The 13,028-nt window shown below is 46.8% G+C and overlaps 1 protein-coding gene across 1 annotated transcript in view; it reads left to right on the top strand.

Annotated features, from left to right (window-relative positions):
- The window catches only part of LOC128302969 (uncharacterized), a 224,654-nt gene that overhangs the window by 152,757 nt on the left and 58,869 nt on the right, over positions 1 to 13,028 (top strand). Inside the window, 4 exon segments of the mRNA XM_053039821.1 lie at positions 1,856 to 3,179; positions 3,251 to 3,621; positions 5,706 to 6,617; positions 7,290 to 9,828. Of these exon segments, the coding sequence (XP_052895781.1) occupies positions 1,856 to 3,179; positions 3,251 to 3,621; positions 5,706 to 6,617; positions 7,290 to 9,828 (5,146 nt within the window).

Consider the following 13,028-nt stretch of genomic DNA (forward strand, 5'->3'; position numbering starts at 1 on the left):
ACAGGAAGTTTACGGATTCGGTGAGCGTCACGGCACCTTTTGCATTAACCTTTACCTCCCACTCTGTCCATCAGCAGACGACCGAGCGAGCCTCCAGGCGACGGTTAACGCTTTACGGCAAAGCGAATGACGTTCGCGTGCCATTTCGTTGCGCTTCCAAACCCCGGTTGACCTCTTTCTCGACTGCTATTCAGGAGAACCGACCTCCTGCGTCCGGGCCACCATCGTTAGACAGCGCCCGGTTAGCCCTGACACACAGTCGCGTCGTCTGTCAGGTTGCGCTGTGCTGTCGGGCGGATGGGAAGTGAAGGTCCTGTTCGTTCGCGCTAGGCGTTGAGCCTGTCTGAGCTCAGCCAGCCCCAAAACGCGCTGCTGATGTAGGGAAACACCTACGCGAGACGCGCAAATCCAGTTCCCCATACGCGAGCTCGCGCGCGCGCGCGTCATCCGTAGGTGCAGGTAGTATTGCCGTTTTTATTGCTTGCACCGTCGTTCTCCCCAGGGTTGATGGTTTCGTTTGACTTATGGCGTTCCCTTCCTTTTCTCCATTTGTTGCATACAGTTCGGTCATGAAATGTGTGTGCGACACGAGGAATGCAGTTGCCGCGCGTGAACGTTTATTGACCGCGTCGCGATGCCAATATGCAAAAGTTATACCCGCGCACAGGTACCGAACGGAAGAGTCATTAAGATTTACGAGGCTCTTTGCGGGGGGATGTAAAAGGGCTAAGCAGGAAGTAGTTTATGGGGCAGAAGTTGATGGCCTAGGAGTGCACTGTTGCTAACGAGGTATGTGATTTACTCTAACGTCCATCAACCGCCACCTCCAAAGTTGGTTACATTCTTGGCCAATCTTCCGGCAATTCTTCCTCGCCGCCGTTCACTTCGAAAGAATCGTTGAGCTCCTGCAGTAACTGCTCAATCTCTTGCAGCTGGTTGAGTTCGATTGTGTTTTGCTGGTGGTGCTGAATCGCTTCCTTATATCGCGCCAGTAATGCGTACAGCCGAAGTAGTTCTTCGATAAGATTCTGTGGCACTATCTCGAGACTTTCTTCCTGTTGTCTTGTTGGGGAATGTTCACCAGGAGCAGCTGCGTCCGAAAAGGGTTCTCCAACATCGGTCATAGCTTGCTTAACAGTTCGAGGTTTGGGGAAAACAAGTTGCACCAGGGCCTGTACACAGCGCAGATACGCAACGACGAAGTGTAGCTCATCGTTGGGGCTGTAGGAAGCCGTTTCGAGAAAATCTACCGCCCACTCGATACTATCGGGCGAAACAGTAAAGAACTGCTGTCGAAATGCATCGAAACAGTGCCAAATGACACCGATTGTGTGATCCAAACATTGCAGCGCGGTTTGTGGACGCGCTTCGTGTGGTTCTGGAGTGCCTTCGATGGTTGAGGAAAATGACTCCAAGCTGGAATGGTTGCTTGCTGGAATTCCCGCTGATAATGGTGGCTTCGCGTCGGGTTCGTCTTCTAAGAGTGATGATTTGGAACCCATGTTGAGGTTAAAAATTTTGAACGATATTGTAAAATACAAGCTAAATACGAACTATAAATAAGTTTTTACTGTGTCTCCTTGGCGCTAATACTCGGCGCAAAGGTAACAGTGCCTATGTGATCATTCTGATGTTTCGGTCTGATGAAGATGGGTTAGACATTTACCACCTTTGTTTAAATACCTTGGTTTTATGTCGCATTTCGCCGCACAAACCGATCTCAGTAAACGTGGACTTTAAGATCTTCATTATTCGGTTGCTATTTTATTTGGTACTCATCTCAACACGGGTTTTGGCTAAAGATAGAAATTCTAATTGTTTTTTTTTCTCGTTGCATTTTTTTTTCACTTTGCAGAAAATAAACCGTTCGTGAATAGTGCTATCCATGAGTTGGAGAAAAAGCTCTCATCCGCCACTGCCAAACTAAGCTGCCAACAGCAATCAGAATCTAATTATCAGCAACAGCATCATCAGTTCACTGCATCGTCGTATCCACCCATTCATCAGCAACAGTATCAGGGTCAACAGGAGCAGCTACACTACACTACACATCTTGCGCCGCCCCACTATCATCCGCTCGGACCGACTCAACCGTACTACGAGGAACCATCCCATCGTATGCCGGTAGAGGAAAGCAAATTTTACATTACAAACAACGCGAATAGCCTAACGCAGCAACAGGCACCTACGTCCAACGAATGCTCCGGTCTGCACGCAATCCTGCAAGTGATACGTGCCGAACAGCAGCAACAGGAGCAGGAGCAGCAGCAGCAGCAGCAGCAAGAAAAGCAACAGGTTCGAAAGGAGCCAAACGTATCGAAACATTGTGATCTCTACATCGCTACTGCCACCACAACCTGCAGCCCTCCGAGTAGGGCACCGCCAGTGTCAAACCAAACGACGCTACCACCGGCTTCTTCCAACACTAGCGCACCAAAGTTCAGTGCGGTCAATTTCCGGCGCGTCCAACGGCATCCACCGGTGTCATTCCCGAAGCGACCGCTAGTAACGCAGCGTTCGCTCGGTTCACCCCCATCGGTAAACGTCGGCTCGAGCTACTCACCGTCCGGTTCGGCAGGCAGCATCGCGTTTGCCGCGGCGTCGATAGCAAACGGGCAACAGCAGCAGCCGCAGCAGCAGCAACAGCACCAACCTCCGCGACGTCGCCATAACGGCTCGCGAAGGCATGAGGCCTTCGTCAAGACGCGTTCCAAAACGATATCGGACTTTTTCGGGCCCGAGTCAACCCCGGTCAGCCGATTGCTAAACATAATATGTCAAGAGAAGGAAGCGGAAAGGGTAGCAGCGCACATCATGAACCAGCAGCAGAGTTCTCGCACGGCGATCGCGGCCAAATCGTCCGCGAGCGCCACGTCTAGTCACGGTGCGGCTAGGGCGCATCCGGTCCGGCCACCGCCCGCCACCAGTAGTCAATCTGCCACAATAACCGCTGGGGTGCGTTGGCGTAAGGAAAACATTGTACCGAGCGTGGGGGCCAACTCTGGCTCGGACACGGGCAGCAGTGGAAGCGCCGGCATAGCACCGGTGCTGGTCGACCCGGCCTTTGCCGCCAAGGATATAGATAGGATAGCGAAATACAAAGCCGATAGACGTAAAGCCATTTACTTAAGAAACAATGTCCACGAGAATGAAAATGAAAGACTGGAACCTAGCAAAAGGTGATTGGTGCCGCGAATGTGGGGCAGAACCGTGGACGGGTTGTTACTAATCGCGTATTCTCTATTTGTAGATCATCATCTAGAACACCGAATACTCTTCCATCAAGTGCAATTCTTAGCAAACAGCAGCAGTCATTGTTACCACCATCATCCAAACCGACCACAGTATCCGGCACCATCAAACGTCCACATTCGGCCGGGCTTACATCCTCCACGAAAGCTACACCATCCGTTAGTAATGGAACCGGTGCGGGGCTGGCCAAACCAGTACCCACACGACCGGTAGCAGCAGGTACGCGCGACCGGAATGCCAGCAGCAACCGATCCGGGGACGAGAAGCATGGCAACGTCACGTCTCCCGTACATTTGGGTGCTAGCACCACAGTCACGAAACAAATACGAACGACCCGTTCGTCTCGTTTGCGTGCCGCGGCAGCTCACGGTAAGCAATCTTCTTCCGGTGCCGTGGAGGAAACTATAAATAAGGGCAAAGAAGGTGTATTTAGCAGTAGATATAAATTGTCGGAAGGATCAAGAACTGGAACATTCGGGTTAGGGTTTCATTGAAACATGTCGAGATTCTTCCGCTAGTGCACCGTAGAAGCTGATGGGTAGTAGAATGTGTATGGTAGCACCTTGCTTCATGAAACATTTAGAACTTTCTATACTTTAATCATCTTTTCATACTTTTAGTAGTGAGTTTATTGATGCTTTGTTTTCCCATACGACGGTCGTACATTATTCATTCGATATGATTTCATTTCCATTAGCACAGCAAACTGTTGATGCACCCATGAATTTAGCTTCAATACTGCTTCCGATCTAACGCGTATGTAGCTTCCTGTGTTTTTGTGCTTTACTAACTTGTTCTTCTGATTATCTGAAGAAAAAAATAACAAAAATTTCGATGATACAGTTAAATGATTGTAAATTATGAGAATATCTTACCGATGATTACTTTGTGGTATTGGCACCATATATGTGCATAGCTTTTACCATTGCACCGAGTGCAGTCGTAGTGTAGTTTACTTTCACATACTGCTTAAAGTTCTCGCTCGAAAAGGCATAATTAAATTAAACTACCAAATGAAGTGTGCCAACGATTTGGGGCCGGTACAATTAAGGCTAAAGCGAGACTCATTAAATCGTAGTTTACGATACTTCGGAACCCGTTGCGTCCGTTTCGGTTTCCACGGGCTGTGCCAATGGTGGCAATTGTACAGTGCCGAAAAAGATTGCTCTCACCTGTGTAAGTTTTGTGTGTTCTTTTTTTTTGTTTGCTCCCCGGTTTCGTTTTTTACCACTAATTTACCTCTTCGGAGTTGTCTAAGTCCACGCTTGAAAGGTGATGGTGCAATGCATCACCGAAATTGAGACCGAAATCGAAAGCATTTCCAATCCAACCGATAATGGTGGGAACGGTTTTGGTTGGTAAAAGGTGTTTGAAGAGGAGATAGAAACAGTGGCTCTTTTTTGTTGTCGCTCCGTACGATTCGTTTAATTATGTGATTTCCAATGCGGAGTGATATGTGTGCCGTACTGATGTTCAGTTGGTTAGCCAATTATGTTGAAGAATAGGAGTTAACTTCTTTCACGGGGTTTTTTTTGTGCAGTAAGAAACCTTTAGCATTCACTGCTATTGTTTCACGTATGGGAATGGTTCTTCATGAGGACCAGTCGAGAAAAGGGAAAGTTTGTGTGTGCGTGTTTGTGTATGCGTTTGCGTATGTTATGCTTACGGCTGAGTGTTGTGTTATACCGTTAATGGACACTAATTACTAACACTTTTAAAATGTTCACACAGACACCCCTTAACCACAACACTTTCAACTGATAAACGTAATCAGTAGCAGAGCCTTTTTTCATAGTATGAAACATCTTCACATTGAGATATTTCATTTCTTGTTGTACAAATGTGCGTCTTTAATTAGTGTAACACAATATTGGGAAATTTTACAGTAGATTACCATTTCTATTACTATACTACTTTCGATTTTATACTTTTCTGTTTGTTTGCAATAGTACATAGTGCATAATGTGTAGTTTATGTTGGTAGTTTTATGTCAGCAAATGTATCATCACTATGAATGTTTCTTTTGTACACTTCATTGTTTATACTGTACACCATTCTTTCACAATCACACCACACGCACACCAACTAATAACGTTTGTTCCTTTTATTACTGTTTTCTTTTCTTCGGTTACAACTTTGCAACTTTGTTTAAAATCCCTGTGACTGTTCTGCTAAACACAATGCACAACAAATCAATTGGTACGAAATGAAAATCATCGAACGAACTGCAAAAAAAATTACCAAAAACCAACAACCACCCCCGCCACACCTTGGATGGAATTATACCCGCAATGCTTAAATGTGTATAACCCCGTCGGCTAAACAATGAATCTTCCTCTTAATGCTGCTCAACAACTCGTTTGTAATACGTTTATTGTGTACTGTGTGTGAAATGTAACAAACGAACAACCCACACGCACACACATCTGCAAATGGCGGAATCGGCGTTGCAGACAAGGAACGATCACCATCTGCGAGCGCTGTCAAATCTGTGGCCGGATCGATGACATCGTCCACGGGCGGCATCGCAGGCGAGGATCATCCACGAATCCAGCAACCTCAGCTAGAGCGATCTCAGCGTGCTGTGTTTCATCGAACGCCGGCGGCGGGACCATCCACTAGCCAAGTAACATCACGAACGGTTGGAACAGCTACGAGAACCACACTAACGAAACATTCCACCAGCAATGGACCATCGGCAGCTGTAACGAGCAGAAGCAGCAAACCATTGCCAGTTACGGTAGCGAAGAGAGAGCCAGTGGTGAAGAAAATTCTCCCTACGCCCGCGAATGCAACAGTAACTGCGGGTGGTGATGGTGGCAAACGCATGGTTCCGTCGATTGCCGTCAACATGAAACAGAGACTGAAGACCACGACTGAGACAATTAAGGGCGAGCGTGTGGCGAAAGTGAAAAACGAACCACCTGCAACAATAACCGCCGCTGCAAAACGAACCATCCTGGCGAAAACTCCCAACAATGTTGTTCCCGTGGAACCTCCGGTAGTGGACGTGGTGAAATCGTTAGTAAACCGCATGGAGTCCCTAAATCTGGGGGATATGCCAGCGCAAGAGAAACATTCGCCTACCACTGTAACGCTTCAGCAGGAAGGTTTTTTTGAACGACCGCCACCAGCCAAGAGTGAGGTGCCGGAAACTGAACTAAACACCGCTGACACGCCGCGCATGCGAACATCCACAATGAAACGATCGCACGCAACACGGCTGCAGGCGATCACGCTGCCGAAGGACATTAACGGGCTGAGCCCGGTAAAGGGGGTGCAGCTTGAGACGGCGAAGGATAAATCGGCCAAGCGCAAATCGTTCCTCAATCGCTCGCAGACAGAAGAACCGGCCGGTGGCGCAAGTAAGTGTGACTTCTCCGGGAAGCATCCCCTATTTCCTCTCAACATCGACAATGCGTCGGTGCCTCGTGCGAGGAACCAGAAATGTGTGTGGATCGAGATGTCCTTTTTCTCTGTGGGTAGCGAAAAAGAAGAAACGTGTTTTGGTAGCAAAAATTCAAACATGCTGCGTGCATTGATTTCGGCATAAAAAAAAAAAAAAACAGTTTGGCAACGCGTGTGTTCTAATTTGTTACTAATCTAATCTAATGTTGTTTTCTTCATTTGTGATAATGTATTATTTTCGAAATGATAATTAACTTACCTTTTGGATTAATGCATTAGCCACAGTTTGGTTCATGTTATCATCGTATCTTCCACAACAATTAACTCATTTTATAATTTACGCATGCAATTGATTGACTTAAATTGATTTAGACTGTTTTCAAACATTTAGCCATTTCAACTAGCATACATTTCAGTAACATACAGTCGATCTTAGAGCTTCCTTCGTGATTAACGTTGCATTGCTTATGTTACTCAATCGATACAGTAGATTGAAAACTGTAGACAATGTATAGAAGCATTTCTAAGTAGAAGAGTAGTAGTACGTCGTACAAAACAGCAATAATGTGACCTCCCTACCGATCGTACATAGGAACGCAAATACTAATTGAATATTGCAATATTTTTAGGATCCACGACGAGTTCCTCATCCGTGGGACGATATCAGCGTCGTATCAAAATGCCCCACAGTAGTCCGGACATGTACTCGTCTAGCAACCGCTCGTCGCCGGTGAAGTCATCGTCATCTACCGAGAAATCTCCAACGAATTCACCGCGTCCATCGTGTTCATCGAATCGCTCGAGCCCGAAGCATGGTGTTGTCTCGCCGGAAACGGTCTCGAAAGCCGGTTCCTCGCCTATACGCATATGCTCGCGACTGTCCGGATATACGAGCGGTACCTGTACGGTAAACAACAGCCCATCGCCGTGTTCACAGCCACGAAGTCCTTCACTTTCCTACCACATGGAGCAAGCGCGTCGGGAACTGGTAGTCTCACCACCGAGAACGAATCGCTTGTTGAAGATCGTCACCGAATCAGCAAGTGTTTCTGACGAATCGAAGTCTACAGTAATCAATCCATCGTTACCATTTGACGCTTCAGAAGCAATTGATGTGGAACCGAAAGTGGATGTTGATGCCGAAGGTGTGTTGTTAGCGGAGCCAGAGGAAGTAGCAGTGGCGCCAATCGTCCAGGAGGACGTTGACGAAATATCGGAGGAACAGTCGTCCTCGATAGGTCAATATTCTAAATTTAGTCAAATTTTAAAATCGCCCACATTAGAGGTAGCAACAATTAGTGATATGTTGGGTGATTTAGCAATCGTTGACCGTAGCATGGAGGTAGATTCCCAAGTAAGAATGGAGGTAGACGATGATGATGCCGAAGATATGCAAGTGCCATTGATTATGGAACAACAGGACGAACCAGAGATCCTTATCGAGGATTGCTCAGGGCAGACAGCGGAAGATGTAGAAGCGGGTCCGTCTGGGCTGTGTGTTGCAACAAATGGAGCAAAATACGGCGGCGAAGACGATGAGGATGATGTCGACGAGGATAGAACTTTCGAGCGCATTGTAATAGAGGCGCCTACAAGAGGATACGTAGCGGTAGTCGATGTTGGCGATGATGATGATCATCAGCAAGAGGAAATGCGGCCAGCGAATCGAATCTTATTCGACAATCAGTTTAACGATGAGTTTGTGGTGATCGAGAACAGTCCAAAGAGTCAACTGATCCAATCGCTCGATGAAGCAGACATAATAGTGCTGCGGGACAACGATGATGAGGAAGACTACGGTGATCGGTTACCATCGCGTCCGTCGAGTGGTGGTTACCTGGAGAAAAAGAAAAAGCTCGTCAAAATGAGCTCGGTGGAGCACTTTGAGCGTAAAAGCTTGTCACCGCAGCGCGTGGTCAAATTGAGTACGTCCTCGTCGTGTATTTCGCGGGCGAAGAGCATGGACGAGAGCAGTGCTGTGCTTGGCGGGAGCGGTTCTACCTCGGTTGGGGGAAATTCCGGCACGTCGGCCAACCATATCGTGTCGATATTGAAGCGTAAAACCGTCGAGTCGTCGGCGGCCGCCAGTTCAGCTTCGAGCAATGCGTCGCCGGTAACGTTCTCACCGAGTGTCGTTGATACACCGATTCGTTCCAACCGGAAGCAAGGAATATTAAAGAAACGCTGCTCGCTGGACGAGAGCCGTTACAGCCGCAGCCATTCGCCGGATGATCGCTCGATCCTGGTGAAGCACACAAGGCGCAACAGTTTTGAAGATGGCGCTAGTTCCAACCAGCAACAAGCGCACGGAATTCTAAAGCAAAAGAGCTACGAATCGCGGGAGGACGTTTCGGGTACTGGCGCTAGTGGCGGAACCAGTCGCAACTCGTTAGCTAGTTGTTCGGGTAGTGGTGTTGGCAGTGGGCAAGCGAATGGAAGCATATCGCATGGCATTTTGAAAAAGAAAAACGACAGCTCTTCGACATCTACGCCAAGCGAACCACCGAAGCATGTGTCTATCTCGCAGGCGGTTATACTTGCAGCGGCCGAGATCTGTCAAGATATGCTGCTGGTAGATGAAGATGAAGCTAGCGCGTACGATATCAAACCAATTTTAAAACCGGACCACCAGGCCCCGGTGACACCGAAACCGATACTGAAGAAAAAGTACTCCTCCGAGAACGAAGAGATACGACCGATTTTGAAGAGTTCGCGCAAGAGCTCTCGGGAGGAGAACTCGGATTCGGAGGAAATGAAACGATCAATTCTAAAGATCGATTCTCCAGCCAAACGAACACGCTGTTACGCCGACCAGCCTGGTACTGGTAGTGTTGATATGGTGGGTAGTATGGGAAGCTCATGTGAAACTGGCATCGCTGGGGCTTTGCCGTTGGTACACAGTCGTTCGCTAGAGCACCCGGACTCGGTAGCTGGTGCGGCTATAGTGCCACAGGTCACAAATATCGAAAAACCGATCATTTCGGTCGCAGAGCGAATCCGAAATATGGAGAAGTTCCTATCTGGCGGTAGCGGCGGAAGTAGTCAGTCTTCGTCTGCAAGTTCGTCAGTAACGAAGCAACAAAGCTCCTGCACCTCAGCGAACGCCATCAGCAGGCGCGAGTCTTTCCGCTACAAAACACAACCGGTCACATCAACGGAGATCAACAGGTGAGTTAACTAAGGGCAAATAATGTGAAAACCGTTTAAATTCCGTAGCACTACACTTTCAAAAATGTTTTTGTGTGGAAAGAAGTGTATTTACCACCCACCGATAGATGGCGCCGTTGCTTAGCCAAGACACACTTCGTGAAGGATGTAATTTGACAGTTGAATTTGAATACTTTTTTTTTTAATAATTTCGTGTAGTTAGGTAGGGATTTTCTAAATATTATGAAGATTAAGAAAGATGATCGGAAGGACATAAAGAACTGTTAACTACTATTGATCTTCTGTGATCTGTAATCTTGAATTTTCCGTTGTTTATGACTATGGACTGGTTTTAGATATCGAATCGATCGTTTGGGTACTGCATCATAAGTCATTTGTTTATGCTAAATGTAAAGCCAGCTCTAATTATTTAAGGTCGATGGTAGCGAAGTATAGTGTCTGGAACAAGAATCAATCATGGATACGCTTGCGAAGAAGCTAGACCACGCACGCACCGTTGATTTCCCCATCCGGGTTGCTTCCGTGCGTTTTATCCAGAAACAGTTTTTTTTAGCGTTGATCTTCCGTTTTCATGCCGAGTGCGCGTATTCTATTTTCGTAGCGGTCCCAAAAGCGTAAGCAGTTGCTGCAGCGTATTTTTGGATGTGGCTGCGCTTTGCCATTGCTCGTAACCGGTGTTTTGATTTGCTCCACGTTTCCAGTTGTCGATGATGGTGTGGTGCACCAGCTTACGAAAGTAGCTGCCGGCAATCGACATTAGTTGCCACTTCGAACCTGAATCTCTTAGTATAGTAGGAGAAAATGGGCATATTTCCTTTTTTGTATGCCGGTGATAATGTTCACATTTCTATATTTTTGGAACGTTACCATTCTTTATTCTTTGTGCCGATGCGTGTCAACAAACAGAAAACACCGTGCAAGTGAGAAGAAAAGCGTTTCAGCTCAAGTATGGTTTAACAAACACGCAAGGAAATACGATTTTTTTTGTAATGCACCAGGAACACGAACGTGGCACGAATTCATTCCGATGTTGTTTGTTTTTCCTTTCTCTATACTCAGACACATTTTGCACAACGCGTGGGTGACGCAGGCGGCATTTTTTTTTTGGGGGCGTTCGTATCGGCGATGATCGGTAAAGTTTGCCAAAAAGCGTACAGGTTGAAGAAATCTTCTCTCCTATTTCTCTCTTACCTTTATTGCTTTTTGGCAGCTGCAATTGCAAAATGCAACCGATGCAATATTGCTCAGGCAAGCTTGTAAGCGGAATCAGTTACGGATAGATCGTCGTGCTTGACACGTTACATTTTGGGGGTCGCATTTAGTCGTTACGTTACTGTATTTTAAAGTTCGGATTCTGAGTGCAACAAATTTGCAATTGTCTTACTACCCGTGCGGTGTAACACGTTTCAAATAATATTGCAAAAGCAAAAGCTTGAAGAAGTGTAATTCAGTGCACTTTGCTCCCGAATCCAACATGTCGGATGCCGGTGTTAAGTACGTGCCATTGCAGTGTTGTTTTCGAAAACATGGTCCTGCCATCGCCATTTATCGTGTGATAGTGTGATGACGTTCCTGCACACTTTCGTTTGACACATCTCGCTGCTACCCTTGGCACTAATGCTAATGGGAGACAAAGGCGCGCGCTCGTGCAAAGGGGGAGGTTTCGATCTTCCGAACTACGACAAGGGGGAAAACACCTAACGATCGAACTGTTTTGGTGGCGATTCGTGGTTGCGTGAAAATAGATTTTTCTCGCAACTGTCACGAGAAAACAGTTTTGTGGCGTGCAAACTAACACCTAGAAGATGGTTGTGACAATGCGATGCGACCGTTGGAGTATGGTGGTGCTGTATTGTTCATCGCAATGGTTTTCTAACATTTGAGTGAAACGATTTAGAGAAACAGAAAGTGTATTTCGTTCTTATCGCGTTGCTGCTATTTGCCCTTGGGATAATATAAATAATATTAGCAACAAAGAAGTTTGGTGTAAGTGTTGTAATTGCAAGTGACAATACTTCAGATAATAGTCGCCTGACATTGATCTTTGCAGTTGCTTGAAGAGGTGTGTGCAACAGTGTGTATTTGCGATAAGAGTGCAGAGGAGAAGCGACTAGAACTAACACCTTAATGCCATCAATCGAGTAAATCTATTTCCATTCTATGGAGTAGTGGAGTGGATTGTAATTCCTCACCGGATCTCTCCTCTCCAAATCTTTAAACAGAAACGCGACGAGTTGCTAGTAATGAGAATCTGGAAATCAGCCATATGACGTTCTGAATAGTCCACACCATGGTGACGACCTTGATTTCCATGCGAACCCGTCCACAGATGAGTTGTGTGACTGACCTTTTCCTTTCACCTTGCACGTGGCCTTCCGTTAGCGGACAGCAGCTGGACGTTTGTTTGGTTTAATGTCTTGTGTGTTTTTTTTTATTTTGCGCTCGCGAGGGAATACAATCAAAACAAACGAAACACACGGAGAAATAGCGATATGTGAGGAGACCTCAACACCCACCCAATGCTAGGCTTTAGCATTCTAGCCAGATAGAAGGGATGACATATTGATTACTGCACATGCGCCAAGCCCCGTAACCACCGCTTGGGTGGAAAATCCGTACCGTCCGTGTTTCGGGAGCTGTAAAGGAAAATTTTGAGAATAACTTATGTCATGGCAGATTGAGTAAACGTGCCCAAAATGTTCCCAAACTCCCAGGAAGTCCCAGAGTTCGTTTTTTTTTTTTGGAGAGGCGATCATCTAGTGATGATGTACTTCTAAGGCGTTCCGTGGCCGTATTAATATTAATCTTTTGTGCGCACGCGTCTCCTCTCAGCGCATGGTGTTTGTGTGTCTTCGCCTGTCCTCCAATGAACCGGGAGGAACCTTCAGTGTTAGATTAGGACCATCGTCCCTCTCCTTACCACAAAACAAAACAGCACCACGGGCAAAGATGCGTAGTGAGCGTGCAGCGGCACGTACCGACAGTGTGTCTATATCCGTTCGACTGACATAAGCGAGTCTCGGTGGCGTTAGCGACTACTTAGACCCGTTTCGATTTCGCGCTTGGTTACACGATTCTAGTGCCCCACGGTCTTCAATGTGCGCTGAAGTTGTATTACACGCGCGATTGTGAACGACATTCGTGGTGGAATTGGAAAGTGAATTGTGTTGAATTAGTTTCGAAAGGTTTCCTCGGTGTGA

This window comes from Anopheles moucheti, chromosome 3 (assembly GCF_943734755.1).
Source record: "Anopheles moucheti chromosome 3, idAnoMoucSN_F20_07, whole genome shotgun sequence".
Lineage (NCBI taxonomy): Eukaryota > Metazoa > Arthropoda > Insecta > Diptera > Culicidae > Anopheles > Anopheles moucheti.